This window comes from Odocoileus virginianus, chromosome 19 (assembly GCF_023699985.2).
Source record: "Odocoileus virginianus isolate 20LAN1187 ecotype Illinois chromosome 19, Ovbor_1.2, whole genome shotgun sequence".
NCBI lineage: Eukaryota > Metazoa > Chordata > Mammalia > Artiodactyla > Cervidae > Odocoileus > Odocoileus virginianus.
The window spans coordinates 46903841-46924583 of NC_069692.1; the positions used below are offsets into that span (position 1 = coordinate 46903841).

General features: G+C 41.0%; 1 protein-coding gene across 50 annotated transcripts in view; it reads right to left on the minus strand.

Annotated features, from left to right (window-relative positions):
- RIMS1 (regulating synaptic membrane exocytosis 1) overlaps positions 1 to 20743 on the minus strand; it is a 582683-nt gene that overhangs the window by 197631 nt on the left and 364309 nt on the right. For 5 of the 50 annotated variants that reach the window (XM_070450200.1, XM_070450194.1, XM_070450193.1 and 2 more), the window contains exon 1: positions 15131 to 15278. The exons of 29 other annotated variants lie outside the window; for them this stretch is intronic. In XM_070450200.1, coding sequence (XP_070306301.1) covers positions 15131 to 15185 — 55 coding nt within the window. In that variant the 5' untranslated portion in view covers positions 15186 to 15278. Of the gene's footprint in view, positions 1 to 15130; positions 15287 to 20743 lie in introns of those variants that run through there. 16 more of the 50 variants (XM_070450197.1, XM_070450191.1, XM_070450202.1 and 13 more) reach the window with 11 other exon arrangements.

The window sequence follows — 20743 nt, forward strand, 5'->3', positions numbered from 1 at the left end:
GTCTCGGAAAAACCAGCCAGGAAACCCTGTGGAAGAAACCAGGGTTTATTTGTTTTCATGGTCTGGGGACTGGGTGTTACCCACACGTTTCAGCAGCTGTAGTGCTGGGTGATGTCCTAGCAGAGATTCTGGATGCAAACATCTCTGATCAAGGAAAACTCGAGTCTTTATCCAGATCTCACGCCCAGGCAACACTAGCAAAACAGTATTAACCTGCAATGATCCTCTGTCAATCAATTTCCACCTGCCTTTACATCCCAGAGACACAGAAATGAAAAATAGGGAGATCAATGGAGATCAATACACTCTCCTGGTTTTAATGATACAAATAACAAGAAAAATACTCAAATGACAAAGATGAATTTTAAGGTTATACAGATCAAAACGGAAGTTCTTATGAGGGACTGATACAGCTTACCACTTATAAATATACTGTGAAAGTATAAAAGAGTAGAAAATAAATTCACCCTAGCAAACAAACATTTTGCAGTAAAAACATGTTTTAAAACCAGAACTCCCTCTTGCCAAGTAAATTACCCTAAATACTGTTTCTTTTTTTCTCATTTGTCATTGTTTTTATTCTGGATATGCAAGCAAATAATTTATAGATCTACTAAAGGACTTCTTTGAAGTTGGAAATTCCTTGACTGGCGATGGGAAATCAATAGGCAAAGCAATTTGGAGAACACTTTACACCTCCACATTTTTCTAGACAAAACTGCTAAGTTCCCATATTCATACACCTTCAAAGTTATAGCCATCAATAACCAGACTGCAAAACACCCCAAGGTCACTGGCCTAGATCGCCACCACAGTGCCAAAACAGTCAAGCTGTTCATAGGCATGACCTCTCAACTGGGCTCCACTCTGAGTGGTAGGAGGAGTCAATGCAAGTATCAAAGCACCAAACACGCCAAAGGAACGAGGCATCCTCAAACCACACATGCACAGGACACACACTGCTAATCACACAGACATCTCAGTTCAGGTGATCAGAGGTTAGCCTACTGACAGAGGAGAGGAATTCTCTCTCAAGGGCCCTGAACATTTACAGTTTGGATAAATGAGTCCAGAGTTACATTTCCAATGCAAGCATTTCAAATACATCCTTCTTAGATGAAACCTTCATGCCAAAGCTTATTACTTGCAAACATCAGGATGGCTTGCTGGCCTTCAAAGTGTTCAGCATGGTTTTTTGACTGCTGGTGGGCTCTGTCTTGGGAAGGACAGGCTATTTAAGCCCAGGACTTATTAAGGTTATTCCACTGGTTATTTAAGCCCAGGACTCCATAGTCATCCAGCTGCATTGACCTACCCAGGCACAGCTCAGGGAGGATTCTGGAACACCCTATCCCTGGATATTTCTGACACGTTTAACTCAAAGCAATAATGCACAACGAGGTCTTGGTGAGGGAGATGCAATGACTGCATTTAGCTGCTCTAAAATCTAGCTTGGCATTAACCCAGACCACAGCCATGCACCTGGACTGCACTCCATCCCCAGTCTGCCCCACTGTTCTACCATGTTCTCCTTCAGTACGTTACATATTATCCAGATTATCACACAGATCACACTGCTGCTGCTACTGAGGGGCTTCCCCAGGAAACTGTACAGAAGAGCCCTCTTTCTGGAGTCTGTGTCAGGACCATCAGTGAGCACGTGAACAAACATTTTATGTCCACTTTTAACTAACGATATTTTTCTCAAAGATGTGCTAGGATGTATGGTTAAATCTACAAGTAAATGCCTACCTTGATGTTCCCTTCCTGATTTTTCTACATATTTTTAACTGATTCCATATGACTGTATTTTTACATTTTAGTGAAAATGTTAAATCTCTTTGGTATAAAAGAAGACTTTATAGTGGGAATAAAATAAAACTGAACGACTATGCATAAAATATTATTTATTATATTAATTGTAAACCCTGGTTTTGTTAAAATATAGATTTTTCCATCTATCAATCTCAAAATGTCCTTGCTACCATGAGAAATAACTAAAATGAAACTGATACACAGATTTAGCTTATCCTGAGCTTAAATCAGAGCATTCAGTAAACAGCAAATTACTGTACTGTACTTGGGAATCGTGCCAAAGAATGGAAAGCAAGAAAAAAAAAAAAAGATTCTCTTCTGACTAAAACCAGTATCACAAATCTGAGCTCCTAGATTGTAGTCTTTTAAAAATCCAACAGTTTAGTTCAGTTCAGTTGCTCAGTCATGTCTGACTCTTTGTGACCCCATGAACCACAGCACACCAGGCCTCCCTGTCCATCACCAACTCCCAGAGTCCACCCAAACCCATGTCCATCAAGTCAGTGATGCCATCCAACCATCTCATCCTCTGTCGTCCCCTTCTCCTCCTGCCCTCAATCTTTCCCAGCATCAGGGTCTTTTCAAATGAGTCAGCTCTTGGCATCAGGTGGCCAAAGTATTGGAGTTTCAGCTTCAACATCAGTCCTTCCAATGAACATCCAGGACTGATCTCCTTTAGGATGGACTGGTTGGATCTCCTTGCAGTCCAAGGGACTCTCAAGAGTCTTCTCCAACACCACAGTTCAACAGCATCAATTCTTCAGTGCTCAGCTTTCTTCAAAATCCAACAGGCTTCACTCATAACTTAATGGTCACAATCATAAGACAGTTTTCTCTGACATTCACCCCCACAGGGTCACTGAAGATGCATACTGTAAACCAGCAAGGAGTTGCTACAGACAAGCACATTAATAGCAATAAGAATTCTACAGGACCAGGAACGGGAAACTTAAAAAAAACACAAAACCAAATCAAACAAGTGGGCAAAGCCTTACCTGCCCTCAACACTTCAAAACTGTGAGTCACTGAGAAAACAACTGTACTACAAGGCAAAAAAATAAACCAATGGTAAAACAATGTCCATTAGGCAACAACTAAAAAAAATTACTTTATGACACACAAACTTTTACGAAAAGAAAATGAAACCCTCTTTCCCCCTTTCCTGATTTAAAACAAAAACAAAACAGAGTAAGCTGCAATTTTGATGAGAACTATCTGAATTAAAATCATAAAAAAGAATTAAAATTATAAAAAAGAATAGCATCAAAAAAAAAAAAGAATAGCAGCAATAACAAGGTGGTTGGTAAACATTAAGCATATTGTAAAACTCAGCTATCCAGGGATTGGAGGCTACATGTTTAAAATTTCAAAATTATTACTCATCAGTACTATGAACAACAGAAACATGTAGTAACTGCTTATCAAATACTGCTTTAAATTTACCATGCGTTAGAATCATGCACTATAAACATTATTTATTTTCTCTCTTTGAAGGCTGTATTTTTACATTCTGTGAATGCAATTTAAAAATGAGAAAAAGATGGCTAATTGCTTTTTGCATAATGCCCTTACACACAGAGTGGCTAAACTGTCTTCTAAAGACGCTTAACAAAAGTGATGTCTCTCAACTAAGAACAAAGCAAAGCAAACAAAACTACCTTTTCTCAGTACAGTTAAGTTCAGTCGCTCATTTGTGTCTGACTCTTTGCAACCTCATGGACTGCAGGGTGCCAGGCTTCCCGGTCCATCACCAACTCCTGGAGCTTACTCAAACTCATGTCCATAGAGTTGGTGATGCCATCCAACCATCTCATCCTCTGTCATCCCCTTCTCTTCCTGCCTTCAATCTTTCCCAGCATCAGGATCTTTTCCAATGAGTCAGTCCTTCACATAGGTGACAAAAGCATTGGAACCTCAGCTTCAGCATCAGTCCTTATGATGAATATTTAGGACCGATCTCCTTTAGGATGGACTAGTTCAATCTCCTTGCAGTCCAAGGGACTCTCAAGAGTCTTCTCCAACACCATAGTTCAAAAGCATCATTTCTTCGGTGCTCAGCTTTCTTCACAGTCCAACTCTCACATCTATACATGACTATTGGAAAAACCATAGCTTTTACTAGATGGACCTGTGTTGGTAAAGCAATGTATCTGCTTTTTAATATGCTGTCTAGGTTGGTCATAGCTTTATTTCCAAGGAACAGCATCTTTGAATTTCATGGCTGCAGTCACCATCTGCAGTGATTTTGGAGGCCCCCAAAAAGTAAAGTCTGCCACTGTTTCAATTGTTTCCCCATCTATTTGCCATGAAGTGATGGGACTAGATGCCATGATCTTAGTTTTCTGAATGTTGAGTTTTAAGCCAAATTTTTCCCTCTCCTCTTTCATTTTCATCGAAGCTCTTTAGTTCTTCTTTGCTTTCTGCCCTAAGTGGGGTATCATCTGCATATCTGAGGTTATTGATATTTCTCCCGGCAATCTTGATTCCAGCTTGTGCCTCTTCAGCCCGGCATTTAACATGATGTACTCTGCATATAAGTTAAATAAGCAGGGTGACAATATAGAGCTTTGACATCCTTTCCTGATTTGGAACCAGTCTGTTGTTCCATGCCCAGTTTTAACTTATTGACCTGCATACAGACTTCTCAGGAGACAGGTAAAGTGGTCTGGTATTCCCATCTCTTTAAGAATTTTCCAGTTTGTTGTGATCCACAGAGTTAAAAGCTTTGGCGTAGTCAATAAAGCAAAAGTAAATTTTTTCTGGAACTCTCTTGCTTTTTCAATGATCCAGAGGATGTTGGCAATTTGATCTCTGGTTCCTCCGCCTTTCCTAAATCCAGCTTGAATATCTGGAAGTTCACGGTTCACATACTGATGATGCCTGGCTTGGAGAATTTTGAACATTACTTTACTAGCGTGTGAGATGAGTGCAATTGTGTCATACTTTGAACATTTTTTGGCATTGCCTTTCTTTGGGATTGGAATGAAAACTGACCTTTTCAAGTCCTGTGGCCACTGCTGAATTTCCAGATTTGCTGGAGTATTGAGTGCAGCACTTTCACAGCATCATCTTTTAGGATTTGAAATAGCTCAACTGAAATTTCATTACCTCCACTAGCTTTGTTCATAGTGATGCTTCCTAAGGCCCACTTGACTTTGCACTCCAGGATGTCTGTCTCTAGGTGAGTGATCACACCATCGTGATTATCTGGGTCATGAAGGTCTTTTTTGTATAGATCTTCTGTGTATTCTTGCCACCTCTTAATATTTTCTGCTTCTGTTAGGTTCATACCATTTCTGTCCTTTACTGTCCCCATCTTTGCATGAAATGTTCCCTTGGTATCTCTAGTTTTCCTGAAGGGATCTCTAGTCTTTCCTATTCTATTATTTTCCTCTATTTCTTTGCATTGATTACTGCAGAAGGCTTTCTTATCTCTCCTTGCTATTCTTTGAAACTCTGCATTCAAATGGGAATATCTTTCCTTTTCTCCTTTGCCTTTAACTGCTCTTCTTTTCTCAGCCATTTATAAGGCCTTGTTAAACAACCATTTTGCCTTTTTGCATTTCTTTTTCTTGGGGACTGATTTCCTTCTCTAGAGGACTGATTATGCAACAGAATTAAATTATGAAATAAACAAGATATTTCATGAAAAAACTGAAACTGAATAATGTGAGTACTGTTACTTAAAATTTTCAGTGACATTAAATCTGAAAGTTGAAATTACCCTTTAACTCCTTCATAACATGATTAAATTGAATGTCATTTCCATGTTAAAAATAATAATTTTTTACACTTAATTTCTAAATCAAACTTTGTAAATCCACAAAAAACCTTTATGTAATTTCTCCCAATAAATATGAGCATATTTAAGATGGCTCAAATAACTCCAGTGATTTAACTACATGAGATCATTATACTGCACTTGATTTTATATAAAGAAACTTAAATTTTAGTTAAGATAACTTAATGATCACAGCAAGAATGAGCTGGAGAAGTGGATATAACCTATGTGAAATAGCTAATTATTATAGTGATTATAATATTAATTGTTCCAATGTTATTAAAAAATAAGAGCTTGCCTTAAAATTTCCCCAAATATACAGACTTTTATTTTATATATATTTAAAATCAAATTAAAGGCTCATCTCCATTTTAAAATGAGTCAGTAACATCTCTTAAGTTCAAGCTCATGTCCTTTATACCTGGTGAGACTCTAAGTGTAGTATACACTTTTAGGTATAAGCAGCTTATTATTCATATTTCAAATATTTTTTTTAACAACTTAGATTAAGATAACTGTTGCAACTGCATTCTAATGACTAAATATTTATTTTTCAAATGAGAAACTCTATATTATTCTTACTTGTCTAGTTTGTCTTTTCTTCTGGGGAAAGGGGTCAAAACATTCAAAAACAACATCTTGCTAGCCTTTATAATTTCACTTTTTACCCAGAATTTCAACAGTTCTGTTTGTTTTCCAAAGTGAGGCACTAACAGTTTTGACAACAAAAAATTACACACATCTTTGAACCTGCTACAATCTTTGCTCAGGGTAATTGTCACTGTATCACATTCTAGTCCAAATATCCAGGTGTGGGGTTTCTTCAAGGCACAGAAATGAACCCACTGCCACTGACCTCTGTAAAAGCAGCCGGGGCTGGAAGAGACCAAAGACAGTGTGTTCTGTACAACAAACACAACGGAGAAAATTTCAAGCAAACACTCCAAAGAGGGATCCTTCTCTGGACAAAACATGGGTATCCCACCAACCTCTAGGGGTCTTTCAGAATAAACTGGAGTTTCCAGAGGATTTTATTTTGTGCTCAATTGTTCTATCACTTTCATGCCTTCACTGAATAGCTCTGACTACAGCAAAATCTAATAGACTAAGGCCAATCTTACACAGAGATTTCTAAAGCTATGTGCCCCACCTAGAACAACGCTGGCCTCTATGTCAGGGTATCACAGCATTTGGTCAAAGAGACCTACAGTCAGGAAAAACCTGGACTCTGTCAACTGTTCTAAACAGAATCAAGCCGTGGCCAGACCTCCAGGTTCAGGGAAATAAGGCTGGCATGCTGGTAGGCTGGTTATATTTGAGTTTTCAGTCATTCCTAATCCATTTACTTATATCAAGGTATCTAACCATTTATTCCTGTTCACAGAATTCAGCTTGGGATGGATTTTTTTCACTCTGACCTGCAATAACATAACTCACAAAAACATCAAATGGAAATTAAGATTTTTTTTTTGTTTGTTTTTGTTTTTTCAAGCAAGAGCATTCTGAGATGGTTAAATAGCACCATTGACTCAATGGACATGAATCTGAGCAAATTCCGAGAGATACTGAAGGACAGGGAAGCCTGACATCGGTCCATGGGGTCGCAAAGAGTTTGACACAACTTAGCAACTGAACAACAACAAATCCTGAAGCAAGTCTTCCTAGGTGGGGTCTGGGCAGGGGGCGCGCCTGGAGTCCAACAGGCCAAGGTCTCTGATTACCCTAGTTAGCACCCAGGGGCAGGAACCTCCTCTGTTCCCCTACGGAGGAGCTTGGTTTTATCTACTAACTTCAGAACAGAAACAGGTTACCTTCAAGTTAGCAGACTTTCTCTCCCACTGAATGTCAAGTCCCTTGTTTCTGTGACCTTTAGGGCAAGGTTTATAGCCTTGGGCTTCCCTGCTGGCTCAGATAAAGAATCTGCCTGCAATGCAGGAGACCTGGGTTCAACCCCTGGGTTGGGAAGATCCCCTGGAGGAGGGCATGGCAACCCACTCCAGTATTCTTGCCTGGAGAATCCCCATGGAAGGGGAGCCTGGCAGGCTGCAGTCCATGGGGTCACAAAGGGTCCTAACATCAGCACAGCATTATGACCTGCAATATGTGAGCTGAGCCTTCTGACATGGTCTCCGATTAGACTCAGGGGTTCAATATACTCCTTGAGATTGTGCGTAAAATTTTGTGTGTGTGTAAGTACCCTCTGTTTCCTCAGTTTCTCTGAAGCGTCCATGATCTTTATCCAAGTTAACAGCAAAGGAGTAACAAGTCTGGATGAAGGTGACTCAGCCTGGGACCTTCTCTACTGCCCAGCTGCCTCACCTCAAGATCCTCTCCCACTTGGCCCCAGCCTCAGTGAGAGGTTTTCATTAAGACCCCCCATTTAAGCTAGACATTCAGGAAATCCAGAAACCACACTTGGGGAAAATGAGCTTTGAGGTTACATATAGAGAGCAAAGAAATTCACATCAGAAAGCACATTTGTGTGCTCTGAAGACTCATAAAGCACATTTTCAAGAGCCTTTAGTCTTGATAGGCAAGAGAAATACTATATACAGATGTGTTATTCCTCTCTGATCTCCCTGAAGAGTACCTTCATTTCAAGGGCATTTGCTACACAAGAAAATACAGAATAAATAATAAGCCTTATATAATTTAAATGTTATTAGAAATTGTAATCTTGAAATAAAAGTAAGACTTCAAGGTGAATAAAATATTGTTCTAAATTGGACCTGCTTAAAAGATAAGAGCAAGTTTCAAGGGCTAAGCATTCCCTAGAGAGGAAAAAAAGAAAGAAAAAGAACCATCAGAAACTGCTAGTAAGTCTAAAATACACTACAGATGTCACACTGTTGAAAACATATTTTATGGAACCTACCTTCTATTACTATCAATATGCCCCATTTCACTGAAGTCAGCTTTAAAATATGTTCCATGTTTAGAGTTTGTCAACATTTATCTCTCAAATCTTTAAAACTTACACAACTCATAAAAAACCTTCTCTGGAACAACCAATCTAAATTAAGTGGGTATCCAAAATTTTTCCTTGCATTTCTGCAACAAATGGACCAACTCACTATATGGTTACAACAGTTCCCTTCTTTAATGACTAAAGATGGGCTTCCTGAAGCAGGCTGTCTGGGACCTAAATCCATTTCAGTAGCCTGCAATTTACAAGCCAGGTAATAAATACTGTAGCAGTCCCCTTAATTATTGATATTGTTAAAACTACTAATTGTTCCATTGATTCCTCTATGTTGTAATCTGACATACTTCTTCCTAATCTCCTTAGCCTTGGAAAATTGAGAAGAACAGAAATCATTTATTTCATTTATTAAAAGTGTCTGTGGATTACCTGGAGAGGTACAGGGAAGAATATAAAGGATATATATTTGATGTCCACTGAGATTTTTGTCTTTCTTTCGCAAATGCCCCTTTCTGCAAACCTCTGACAGTGCTCTTCTTAGGAACATCTCTAGGTAGCCCTTGAAAATGAACACATCGCCTTCTCCTGCAGAGCTTTCCAACCACAGGCAACGACTAACAGCGCTACCTAAAGTCAGAAAGTCAGAAGACAGCTGAGGGGACCACCTTCCGCCCAAGGGAGAATCATGCTCCCAACAAAGCCACTTCCCTCCACGCACGTCTCACGCAAGACGGGCTCCCCAGCGCTGGGCAGAGGAGCCCACCATGGTCTTCATCCTTCATCACCTCTTCCTGCACAGAGAGGGGACCGTCACAGCCTCAGCCCTCCCCCTGCGGGTGGCTGGCTGTCACCAAGACCCGGCGATGATGAGCATGAACACAAGATTCACCATCTTCATCCGTCAGGGATGAGCAGCTACCCTGCCAGTGTGACTCAGTTTACAATCGGATCCTTCTGCCCTCCCTGAAGCAACACTAACTGTGTCTAGACTCATGGATGGGAGCTAGCACTGGACAGGCAGCAACTGATTCACACTTCATCATGGGGCAGGTGAGGGTGGCTGGAAGCTGCTCTTCTGGTCACCTCTGGTCATCAGATCCTACGCCCGCCCTCTGCAGAAGGCGAACCTCTTGAAAGTCCCTTACTGAGAAGAGAAGACAGAAGCTGCCCTCAGGTGCCCTCGGAACACACGCTCTGCCCGGGAGGGAGGCAGCCTGCAGCCCTGGCAGGCCTCCAGGGAACTCTTAGTCTGCATCAGCCCCGCGCCACTGCAGCAGGACCCTGTGACTCCCGCCCCTCCTAGGTGCAGCCGGCCAGCAGGTGCCCTCAGGATACCGCGGACTCCTCAGGCTTGTTTGGCAAAAGACTTGTGCAGGAGCTGAGAGATTTATCAGTTTAAAAGAGCTGTAAACTTCCTTTCAGAAAAGCCTCAGTTGCTAAAACGCTGTGAAGGGAGGACGCAAAGAGCTCCATGCCCCAACTTTATTCAGAAGACTGTATACCTTTAAAAACTTCACAGTAGGCTCTTTTACTGCACAGACATCACCATCAGACAATTCTGAGCACCTGAGCACTGTGATGCTACCCTTACTAAGACAAGCAGCAGAGTCTTACACCACACTGGCATATTGAAATGGGCGCCAGGGGGCTGCTCCATCATCTGAGGACACATACCCAAATCTCAGACCCAAGGCACTGCCTGGCCCTCTCCCTTCTTTCTGTCTTGGCTCCCTGGTCCTCTTATCCTAGCAGGTTTTCCTTCAAACCACAGCTTAACATCACACAGAAACTTGGGCATTTCCATAACAGGCTCTACAATCAGGGCCATCAGTCACAGGAAACCCAGCCTGGGCAACCTTTGTTTACATGCTTCAAAGTAGCAATCTATATATAAACTCACTCCTTTGCATTTTTAAGAAGATTAAGGTATGAGGCCTTCTGATTTCAGTAAAATTCAGTAAACAAGGAAAACAGTTGTCTTGGGTCAGTAAGAAAAGGAAAATATGTACTTTCTGAGTTAATCGTATATTATACATACATCAAGTTGAGAGTTAAATACTAAATCGTAGACAGCTAAATGCACACTTTAGATATTCACTTGAAGCATGAAACATGAAAATAACCTCATACAATACAACTAGACGATTACCATTGCATTCCAAAATGATGTTAATAACAAACATATCTGTGAAATTTCCCTTGTCAAATTCCTTATTCTCTACTGATAGACTCTAGATAAAGCATTTTCTTTATTTTTCAATTGAAGGATAATTGCTTCACAGAATTTTGTTGTTTCCTGTCAAACCTCAACATGTATCAGCCACAGGAATACACGTCCCCTCCCTTTTGAAACTCCCTCCCATCCCCCTCCCCATCCCACCCCTCTAGGTTGATACAGAGCCCCTGTTTGAGCTTCCTGAGTCATATCTTACTGTTTCAGATAATGAAACAAATACCCCATTAATTTTACACTTATGCATAAGATTGACATTAGAGCTTGGTTTACCTGTTCCTGAGTGCAATGTACGAAGGAGTAGAAGCTACAGAAACACAGCCAACATAACAGCAGCACTGGACGGGTTAAAGAGACGCTGCTGGCATCAGATTACTAAACTCTAGCTAGCAAGGGCAGCAAATCCACAACACAGTCAGAAATCTACTGAAATGCAAAAGAAATGCCAAATAGCATCCCCTGTGGTCCCTGCATTATAAATCAACAAGAGAAAAAATCCTGCAGTGTCCAACATATAGAGTGGTGACACTAAACAAGGCCAGAAGTGCGGCTGTCATCAAAACAGATCTCTGCAGTGTACAGATTCTCACTGATGACTGCATTACGCATCCAAAGTGCTCTGTGCTACGCTAAAGAGAACCCCGCTGTAGCAAACACTGAAGCCCTGGCAAGTCTGTGATTAACCGCTTCCTGAACCGATGCACGGAAGATGCTACCTTCCTGTGGCAGAGACCCGAAACGCTGTGGCCCCTTACAGCCAGCACTGGAGAGAAGTTCCAGGCAGAGGTTTGAAAAGCCCCTCCTCTCATCCCTCTTGTGACATTTTGGACAGACACTCACAGATGGGCTAAGATGACAAAGGCAAGCAGACCCCTGCCGGCCAGGAGACCCGAGAACACTCACCTGAGATGATCTGGTCCCATTCTCAACCTCGTGCTGCGGTCCTGCCAAGCTCTGTAAACCCCATCACTCCCTCTGCAGTCTCCCTACCTGGGACTTCACTCAGCCCAGGGACAACTGGCAGGAGGAGGCGTCAGCCAGGAGGTCATCAGTGACCAGGAACAGGACACAGAGCTTCCTCCAGCTGTGCTGGAAGGACGCCCAGCCTGCCGCTCACTGGGCTCATCTCCAGGGGGCAAAAGGACAACCCAAACTGGTGTATTTGAGAGTTCGGGAGACGGGGTGGGCTCTCAGCTTCAATATTTTTAAAGATGCAGGCCTCTGACGACTGTGGGATCACACTTCATGGCCCACTAGACCTCCCCCCTGAGACAGAATCCCCCTCCTCTCACCAGATTTCCTATATTTCTTGATCCCCCCGGACCATGGTATGACAGAACAGCAACGATCACAACAAAACTTAGAAATGCTTTCAAATGATGTCACTCCTCCAAAGTCATGTTTACTGTGGTTTATCATTCAGTTTCCAGAAACAACGCACTTCTCTAATCTAATATAAGGGAAAATCATTGAAAAATTGGGGCAGACTGCTTCTAGTTTGTTTTAGAAAATGAAATGATGAAATGACATAATGGCAGAATTAAGACCCAGGTTTCACTTATCTAAACTAAGTGCACTGTGCTTAAATTATAGATGCTGGTCAAAAATAATTATCAGCAAAGGAAAAAATTATACTGAACTATGGATCAGTTCATCATCACCAAGGCAAGTGCAAAACACCAGCTTGAAACAAACTGACTAATCTGAACATTCTCCTCCTAAAACAAACAAACAAACAAAAAAACACATTTTTGGTCTCTAACTAGAACCTTTATTTTTTTCTTTACCCCAAACTTCCAAATATGCTTTAATAAATTGGCTCGAATATAAAATTAGCCACATGGTTGCTAGTTGAAAAAAGAAAGAGAAATACACATTAGCTGAGTGAACCTGTGCCAAATATTTTGCTAAATAAGCATGTGCATTGTTTTTAATTCATGTATCTTTCACAGGCATATGGCAAAATCGATATTATTTACCCCATACTGTAAACGAGGCTCAAGAAGCCAGCGAACTTGCCCTGCGACACATGGTTCACAACTAGTAGAGCTGGGATTGGAACTTGGCCTCATCTAACGAGGAGGCCCAGCTTTTCATGAACCCGGTACATAGAAGCTGTAGAGATTATTTCGTAGATCACCTTGAAGGCCTCTCAGGTTTTGTCAAAGTGCTAGGGATTTGGTGTGAAAACTGTTGAGGCAGGAGGGCTGACATTCATCTACCTCTGTGTCCCATGTTTGGAGTCAGTAAATATTCTCCAGACCAGCCTATGAGGCAACACTGGCTCTGTCATACAGACACACAAGCATCTGGGTCTAGAGATGGAGGTGCTAACCCCACAGGTGCAGCAGTGAGAACCAGGGGAAGGAGAGTCACACCCTTGGAAACCAATGCCCTCGCCCAAAGCTGAGCCTGGCACTGTGGAGTCTGACTGTCGGGAAGTAAAAGAGGCTGTGGATATTGGGACTTCCCTGCTGGTACAGTGGTTAAGACTCTATGCAGGGGGCATGGAACTATGATCCTACATGCCCTAGGGCACAGCCAAAAAAAGGAAAAAATAGAGTCTATGGATCTGAAAATATTTTTCTGTACTAATATTTTTCTATAGCTATCATCGTGTTTGACCTTTACATATTTCTTTCCCGTATTTCTCTTCTTCTATTTCTTTTTTTTCCCATTTAGCACCTGAAATGGGCTTGTTTCAAATGATAACATCATTTGAATGCTACTCATCTAATACCTATCCTTCATTCCACCTTAGAAAGTTATGTTAATTTGGTGTAATTTTCTTGAGTTCCCTACATGGAAACAAATTGCTATTTCTAACCAAAGATGCTTGATAAACCAATTAAAGTCTATGAAATGGTACACACAGCCTCCGTAATTACAGAACCCAAACAGAAAGTCGAGTTTAGGAGTGGCCAAGGTTGACCTTATTTTAAAAGACCCTTTCTCTTATGTCTGGGTACCATTTACTCTGATACCCCATGAATGGTAAGGTGAAGAGTGTCTTTCATGGAGGCCACTGTCCACATGTAAATAGGAGAAAAAAATCTTATTTCCATCTGTCAATTCAGAAATGTATATTAATAATATTTACTCACTGAAAACATTTCTACCACTTTGTCTATCTGAGCCATGTGCATCCCTCTCTGGGGCTATGTGTCTCACAGCCTCCTACTTAGCTGTGGACCACAGTCACCCCAACGACCAGCTAATTCCTCTTTGTCATTGCTGTTCAGTCACCTAGTCATGTCCGACTCTTTGCAACCCCATGGACTATAGCATGCCAGGCTTCCCTGTCCCTCAACATCTCCCTGAGTTTGCCCAAGTTCATGCCCGTTGCAACAGTGATACCATGCAGCCATCACATCCTCTGTCTCTTAGGAGAGGACACATAAGACCTAACACCAACCGGGATGCCGAGCTTGCTTCACATACACCATTGACTGCTGGTTTTGTGGTCAGCATCATGGCTTGTTTGTGGAAAGCTTAGGCTCTTTCACAAGCATTTAGGATCCATTATTTGGATAAAGTGACAAAAACTTCCCATTTGGGAGTAAGATCATCTACAGCACTTTTCTACATTTCACGTCTATGATTTTTTTTGCAAGAGAGAAATGGAGATACAGACAGAAAACAAACATATGGACACCAACTGGGAGATTGGTATTGATGAATATATACTACTGATACTATGTACAAAGTATATAACTAATGAGATCCTACTGTTTAGCACAAAGAAGTCTACTCAGTCCTCTGCGGGGCCCTAAATAGGAAGGAAATCCAAAACAGAGGGGGCATATGTATGAATATGGCTGATTCACTTTTCTGTATAGCAGAAACTAACACAGCAGTGTAAACCAACTATACTCCAATAAAATTAATTAAAAAATTCCTATCTAGGGGCTGATTCCCTACCAATACTGACTCCAACTTCTCAGGTCTTTCTCATTCTTTGAAAGCATGACAGCAAAGCACAGAAAGCATGGACTACAAACAAAACTCATGCACAATTAAACAACTAGCTATTGTTTTCTCTTCTTCTCAGAAAACACTGACATTCTAATACTTACCTCTTTCTTGACTTAGCCATCACTCAAGAAAATAAAATCATAAATATGACTAATCATCCTATAACCTTTAGGGCTATCTTACAAATCTCATCATGTCTTTTCAAAGAAAAATACAGATGATCAAGTTGAAAGCTGGAAACTGCTCTATTGAGAAAACAGAACAAAATCATATTCTACCTGAAACACACTGTTAATATTTGCATGGGAGGTAGACACAGCATGAGCGTTAAATACAAACTTGCATCTGACTGGACAAACCAATAAAGTGGGATCCCCAAGCTCCAGACTCTGGTCGGGCTTACCAGCACCTGCTCTCCAGGCTTCCACGCTTCCCTCTTTGGGGTCGACCGCCCTCATATCGTCCCACCCTTCTGAAGACACAGGTGTCCCGGGGGCACACGTGACAGCAGCTTCTCGGAGAAATCCAGCCGAGGGGCTGTCACCTTGGCTTTGAAACAAGTTCAAGATCTCATCCAAGCAGCGTACACGGTGTCTCCTCCAGCCCTCCGCTCAGGCCACTGAACGGCCTAGAGGTCAGGAGCAGCAGCAGACGGAACACAAGGATGAGGATGTGAGCGGGAGAAAGTCACTCTGCACACCTAACTCAGGTCATTGCAGGCACTGCCTGGACGGGATGCCACACGTGAGCCTCGGTGGCCTGGTGGCCTGGAGCCTGGTAGCATTTACTGAGCAGAAACATATTGGCATCTCTGCTGGGTTTTAACCAGATCCACAGGACTCAGGAAATAAGCTCTCAGCCAGATGACACTCTGCTCCAAGTCCTTCCTTCTGTTTACCTACCCCCCAGTCATTCTAACTAGTGTCCTTTATCCTGCTGTGTGCTTATTTGCAGAGCGCGCTAAATAAAGGCTTTTTATGACAACCACATGGCCAGTCGCCCATAGGATGACTCCTTAAGGCTCCAGTCTTGTGGTTCTGTGCAGGGATATGAAAACCAGATAAATGAGAGGGTTCCTTGTTATTAGGGCTCTGACTTCTGAAGAAAAACAGTTTTGTTTCTTCCTGAAGAAATATTTGAAACTAGGCTATTTTTTATGAATATTATATATTCTTTATATAATATTTTTCTCCTATTACATAAACTTTTAGAGGTAGATTTCCTCTTCCTATTGCTGTATTTTCCCAGCAGAGGCAAATACTTTAAATACACACACACACACACACACATATATGGCTCTGGGATTCTTTTCTACTACCTGAGACATGATGTAACAGGTCTAGACTATAAACAGCTATATCTTCTTTTAGATAAAATGCAAACTCCAACTTTATGGGAACAAAAAGGAATTAGGGAATTATATTTTCCTATACTAACTAAAACAACACATACATATAACTACTATTGTGCAGGTGATTGTTACTTTTTGGATTTTAATACAAATACTGTAAGTTGTAAAACTGATGTATATGCAGGTATCTCATACTTCCCAAAACACATCCAAGGGTTTTATTTTTAATGTAGACCCTCTTAAAAGTCTTTATTGAACATAGCTTTGGAAGTTTGGGCCACAGCAATCAGAACAGAGAAAGAAATAAAAGGAATCCAGATTGGAAAAGAAGAAGTAAAACTCTCACTGTTTGCAGATGACATGATCCTCTACATAGAAAACCCTAAAGACTCCACCAGAAAATTACTAGAGCTAATCAATGAATATAGTAAAGCTGCAGTATATAAAATCAACACACAGAAATCCCTTGCATTCCTATACACTAACAATGAGAAAACAGAGAAATTAAGAAAACAATTCCATTCACCATTGCAACGAAAAGAATAAAATACTTAGGAATATATTTACCTAAAGAAACAAAAGACCTATATATAGAAAACTATAAAACACTGGTGAAAGAAATCAAAGAGGACACAAACAGATGGAGAAATATACCGTGTTCATGGATCAGAAGAATCAGTATAGTGAAAATGAGTATACTACCCAAAGCAATCTATAGATTCAACACAATCCCTATCAAGCTACCAATGGTATTTTTCAGAGAACTAGAACAAATAATTTCAGTTTGTATGGAAACACAAAAAACCTCAAATGGCCAAAGCAATCTTGAGAAAGAAGAATGAAACTGGAGGAATCAGCCTGCCTGACTTTAATCTCTACTACAAAGTCACAATCATCAAGACAGTATGGTACTGGCACAAAGACAGAAATATAGATCAATGGGACAAGAATAGAAAGCCCAGAGAAAAATCCACACACCTATGGATGCCTTATCTTTGACAAAGGAGGCAAGAATATACAGTGGAGAAAAAACAATCTCTTTAACAAGTGGTGCTGGGAAAACTGGTCAACCACTTGTAAAAGAATGAAACTAGAACACTTTCTAACACCATACACAAAAATAAACTCAAAATGGATTAAAAATCTAAGAGTAAGACCAGAAACTATAAAACTCCAAGAGGAAAAACACCCTTCAACATAAACCACAGCAGGATCCTCTATGACCCACCTCCCAGAATATTGTAAATAAAAGCAAAAATAAACAAATAGGACATAATTAAAATTAAAAGCTTCTGCACAACAAAGCAAACTATAAGCAAGGTGAAAAGACAGCCTTCAGAATGGGAGAAAATAATAGCAAATGAAGCAACGGACAAAGAATTAATATCAAAAATATACAAGCAACTCCTGCAGCTCAATTCCAGAGAAATAAACGATCCAATCAAAAAATGGGCCAAAGAACTAAACAGACGTTTATACAAAGAAGACACACAGATGGCTAACAAACACATGAAAAGATGCTCAACATCACTCATTATCAGAGAAATGCAAATCAAAACCACAATGAGGTACCATTTCACACCAGTCAGAGTGGCTGCTATCCAAAAGTCTATAAGCAATAAATGCTGGAGAGGATGTGGACAAAAGGGAACCCTCTTACACTGTTGGTGGGAATGCAAACTAGTACAGCCGCTATGGAGAACATTGTGGAGATTCCTTAAAAAACTGGAAATAGAACTGCCATATGACCCAGCAATCCCACTGCTGGGCATACACACTGAGGAAACCAGAATTGAAAGAGACACGTGTACCCCAATGTTCATCACAGCACTGTTTATAATAGCCAGGACATGGAAGCAACCTAGATGTCCATCAGCAGATGAACGGATAAGCCGTGGTACATATACAAAATGGAATATTACTCAGCCATTAAAAAGAATACATTTGAATCAGTTCTAATGAGATGGATGAAACTGGAGCCTATTATACAGAGTGAAGTAAGTCAGAAAGAAAAACACCAGTGCAGTATACTAATGCATATATATGGAATTTAGAAAGATGGTAACGATAACCCTGTATGCAAGACAGAAAAAGAGACACAGATGTATAGAACAGTCTTTTGGACTCTGTGGGAGAGGGCGAGGGTGGGATGGTTTGGAAGAATGGCACTGAAACATGTAAATTATATGTGAAACGAATCACCAGTCCAGGTTCAATGCATGATACAGGGTGCTTGGGGCTGGTGCACTGGGATGACCCAGAGGGATGGGATGAGGAGGGAGGTGGGAGGGGGGTTAAGGATGGGGAACACATGTATACCCATGGCAGATTCATGTCAATGTATGGCAAAACCAATACAATATTGTAAAGTAAAAAAGAAAGAAAGAAAGAAAAAGTCTTTAGTGAATTTGTTACAATATTGCTTCCGTTTTATGTTTTGGTTTTTTGGCCTCAGAGAATGTGGGATTAACTAGGAATTGAATCCACACTCCTTGCATTGGAAGACCAATTCTTGAGTACTGGACTGCCAGGGGAACCCCTCCATGGGTTTTAAAGCAAACCTGAGAAGGGACCAGGATGGAGTGCATTACAAGAAAATCAACCGCTTATAGAAATAGATATGGAGTAAATATCCAGACTAGTATCTCCTGGAAACTAAACTCTTATATTATCAACCCAATATTTCTATTTTACCCAGCTTTTATTTTTTCAAATTAAACTTTAGTACTAACACAACAGCTGGAAAAGAGAGATAAAAATTATTACAGTCAAATGCCAATACTGCTAATGTTGAAATATTAATCACATAACAATACCCTGGGAACTAGAAGTTTGTTTTTGTTTTTCCTTCACAGTCCTAGTAATTAAAACAAAACAAAATCTGATTTCAAATCACAAATCTCCTACTAGTGCACACTGCAGTAATAATCAATATGCATTGAATCTCTAAGTTCTGTATCACCCCAGAACATTACGGAAGGCAGCACTGAAATACTGCGCAGCAATGAATTGTGTGTGCATGCTCAGGCATGTCCAACGCTCTTTGACCACAGGGACTGTAGCCAGCCAGGCTCCTCTGTCCATGAAACTTCCCATGCAAGAATACCAGAGTGTGTTGCCGCTTCCTACTCCAAGGGGACCTTCCTGACCCAGGGATCAAAGCCGCAGCTCTTGCGTCTCCTGTATTGGCAGGTGGATTCTTTACTCCCGTGCCACAGCAAATTTATCCACTGTTCCTCAGCTGACCCATCCGTGTAATGTCCTGGGCTGCTCGCAACCATATCTCAGAGAAAAACAGGTATACCTCCACGGAGACAAATGTACTGAGTAATTCTAAACAAAATGAAGTTATAAGTTAGATTGCAAACACCTGACGGGATAGAAGTAAAGCATCCACTTTTCTATGCGGTTATAGAGTGGAGACAGTCAAGGTGGAAACAACTTGTTCTGTAAGCCACACGTGTATTCTGTTAATGCATTAGTGTAATCACATAAATAATTCATTTTTTTTTCCAGGTTGAGAACTTCTTTCACACTTGCCTTTCCTGAGTCATAAGGCTGCAGCCTTTCTTGTATCAGGATTTATAGTTTTTCTACAAGGATTTGTTGGATACTAGAAGGACTCTGTCTATAAACTATCTAGCTTGAGAAAGTTTCAAAGGTCAAAAACACTCAAAGAATGTGATGCTATTAAGGACCTCTGGATCCCAGATCACTCTGAAATTCTGAAATACAGGTATGGGAATTACTCTTTCCAAGTTGTACTGATGAAACCATTTTCCATGAAATAAACACAGCCCCCCCAGGACCCTCCCTGTCCTCCGTCTCACAGTATGTGTCTGTGAAAGGGATCTTTCAGGAAGAATTGGTCACCCAGCTTTCCTTGGTCTGTGTTCTCCAAGCTTGGGATCTTAAGGCTCCCAAATCATGTTCCATACCTCTACCTGGTATAGAATAAAGGGTATCAGAATAGCAAATAGCCCAACACATCAGATAGTGACAGGATATGAGCCAGGGCTGGTTGGAACATTTCAGTGAGGATCTCTTTAAGGAGATTTGGGGAAAGACAACTGGGTTATGAAAGGTAGAGAAAGAAAGAAAAGGCAAACGGCTGTTATGGAAAGTGATCGCTTTGTAAGCCCAACTCTCACCATGGAATATTCCTCCAACACATACCCTCTGATGCGTCCCACACATCTCCTAGAGGAGACCTAGCAAAGCAGGACAATTGGAAATTAAGTGCTAATGTCATTGGTGGCAATATGCCCCGATGGCTTGGTGGTAAAGAACCCACCTGCCAATGCAGGAGACACAGGTTAGATCCCTGTATCAGGAAGGTCCCCTGGAAGATGAATGGCAACCCACTCCAGTATTCTTGCCTGGAAAATCCCACGGACAGAGGGGCCGGGCAGGCTACAGCCCATGGGGTCACAGAGTTGGACACAGCTGAGTATGCATGTGTCGCACTGCAGATGAACCTGGAGATGATCAAACTAAGTGAAGTAATTCAGATGCAGAAAGACAAAGACCTTATGGTATCACTTACACGTGGAATCTAGAATATCATACAAGTGAACTTATATATGAAACAGATACAGACTCACATAGGGAATAGGCTTGTGGTTGCTAAGCGGTATATGCGGATGAGGGAGGGAAAGACTGAAA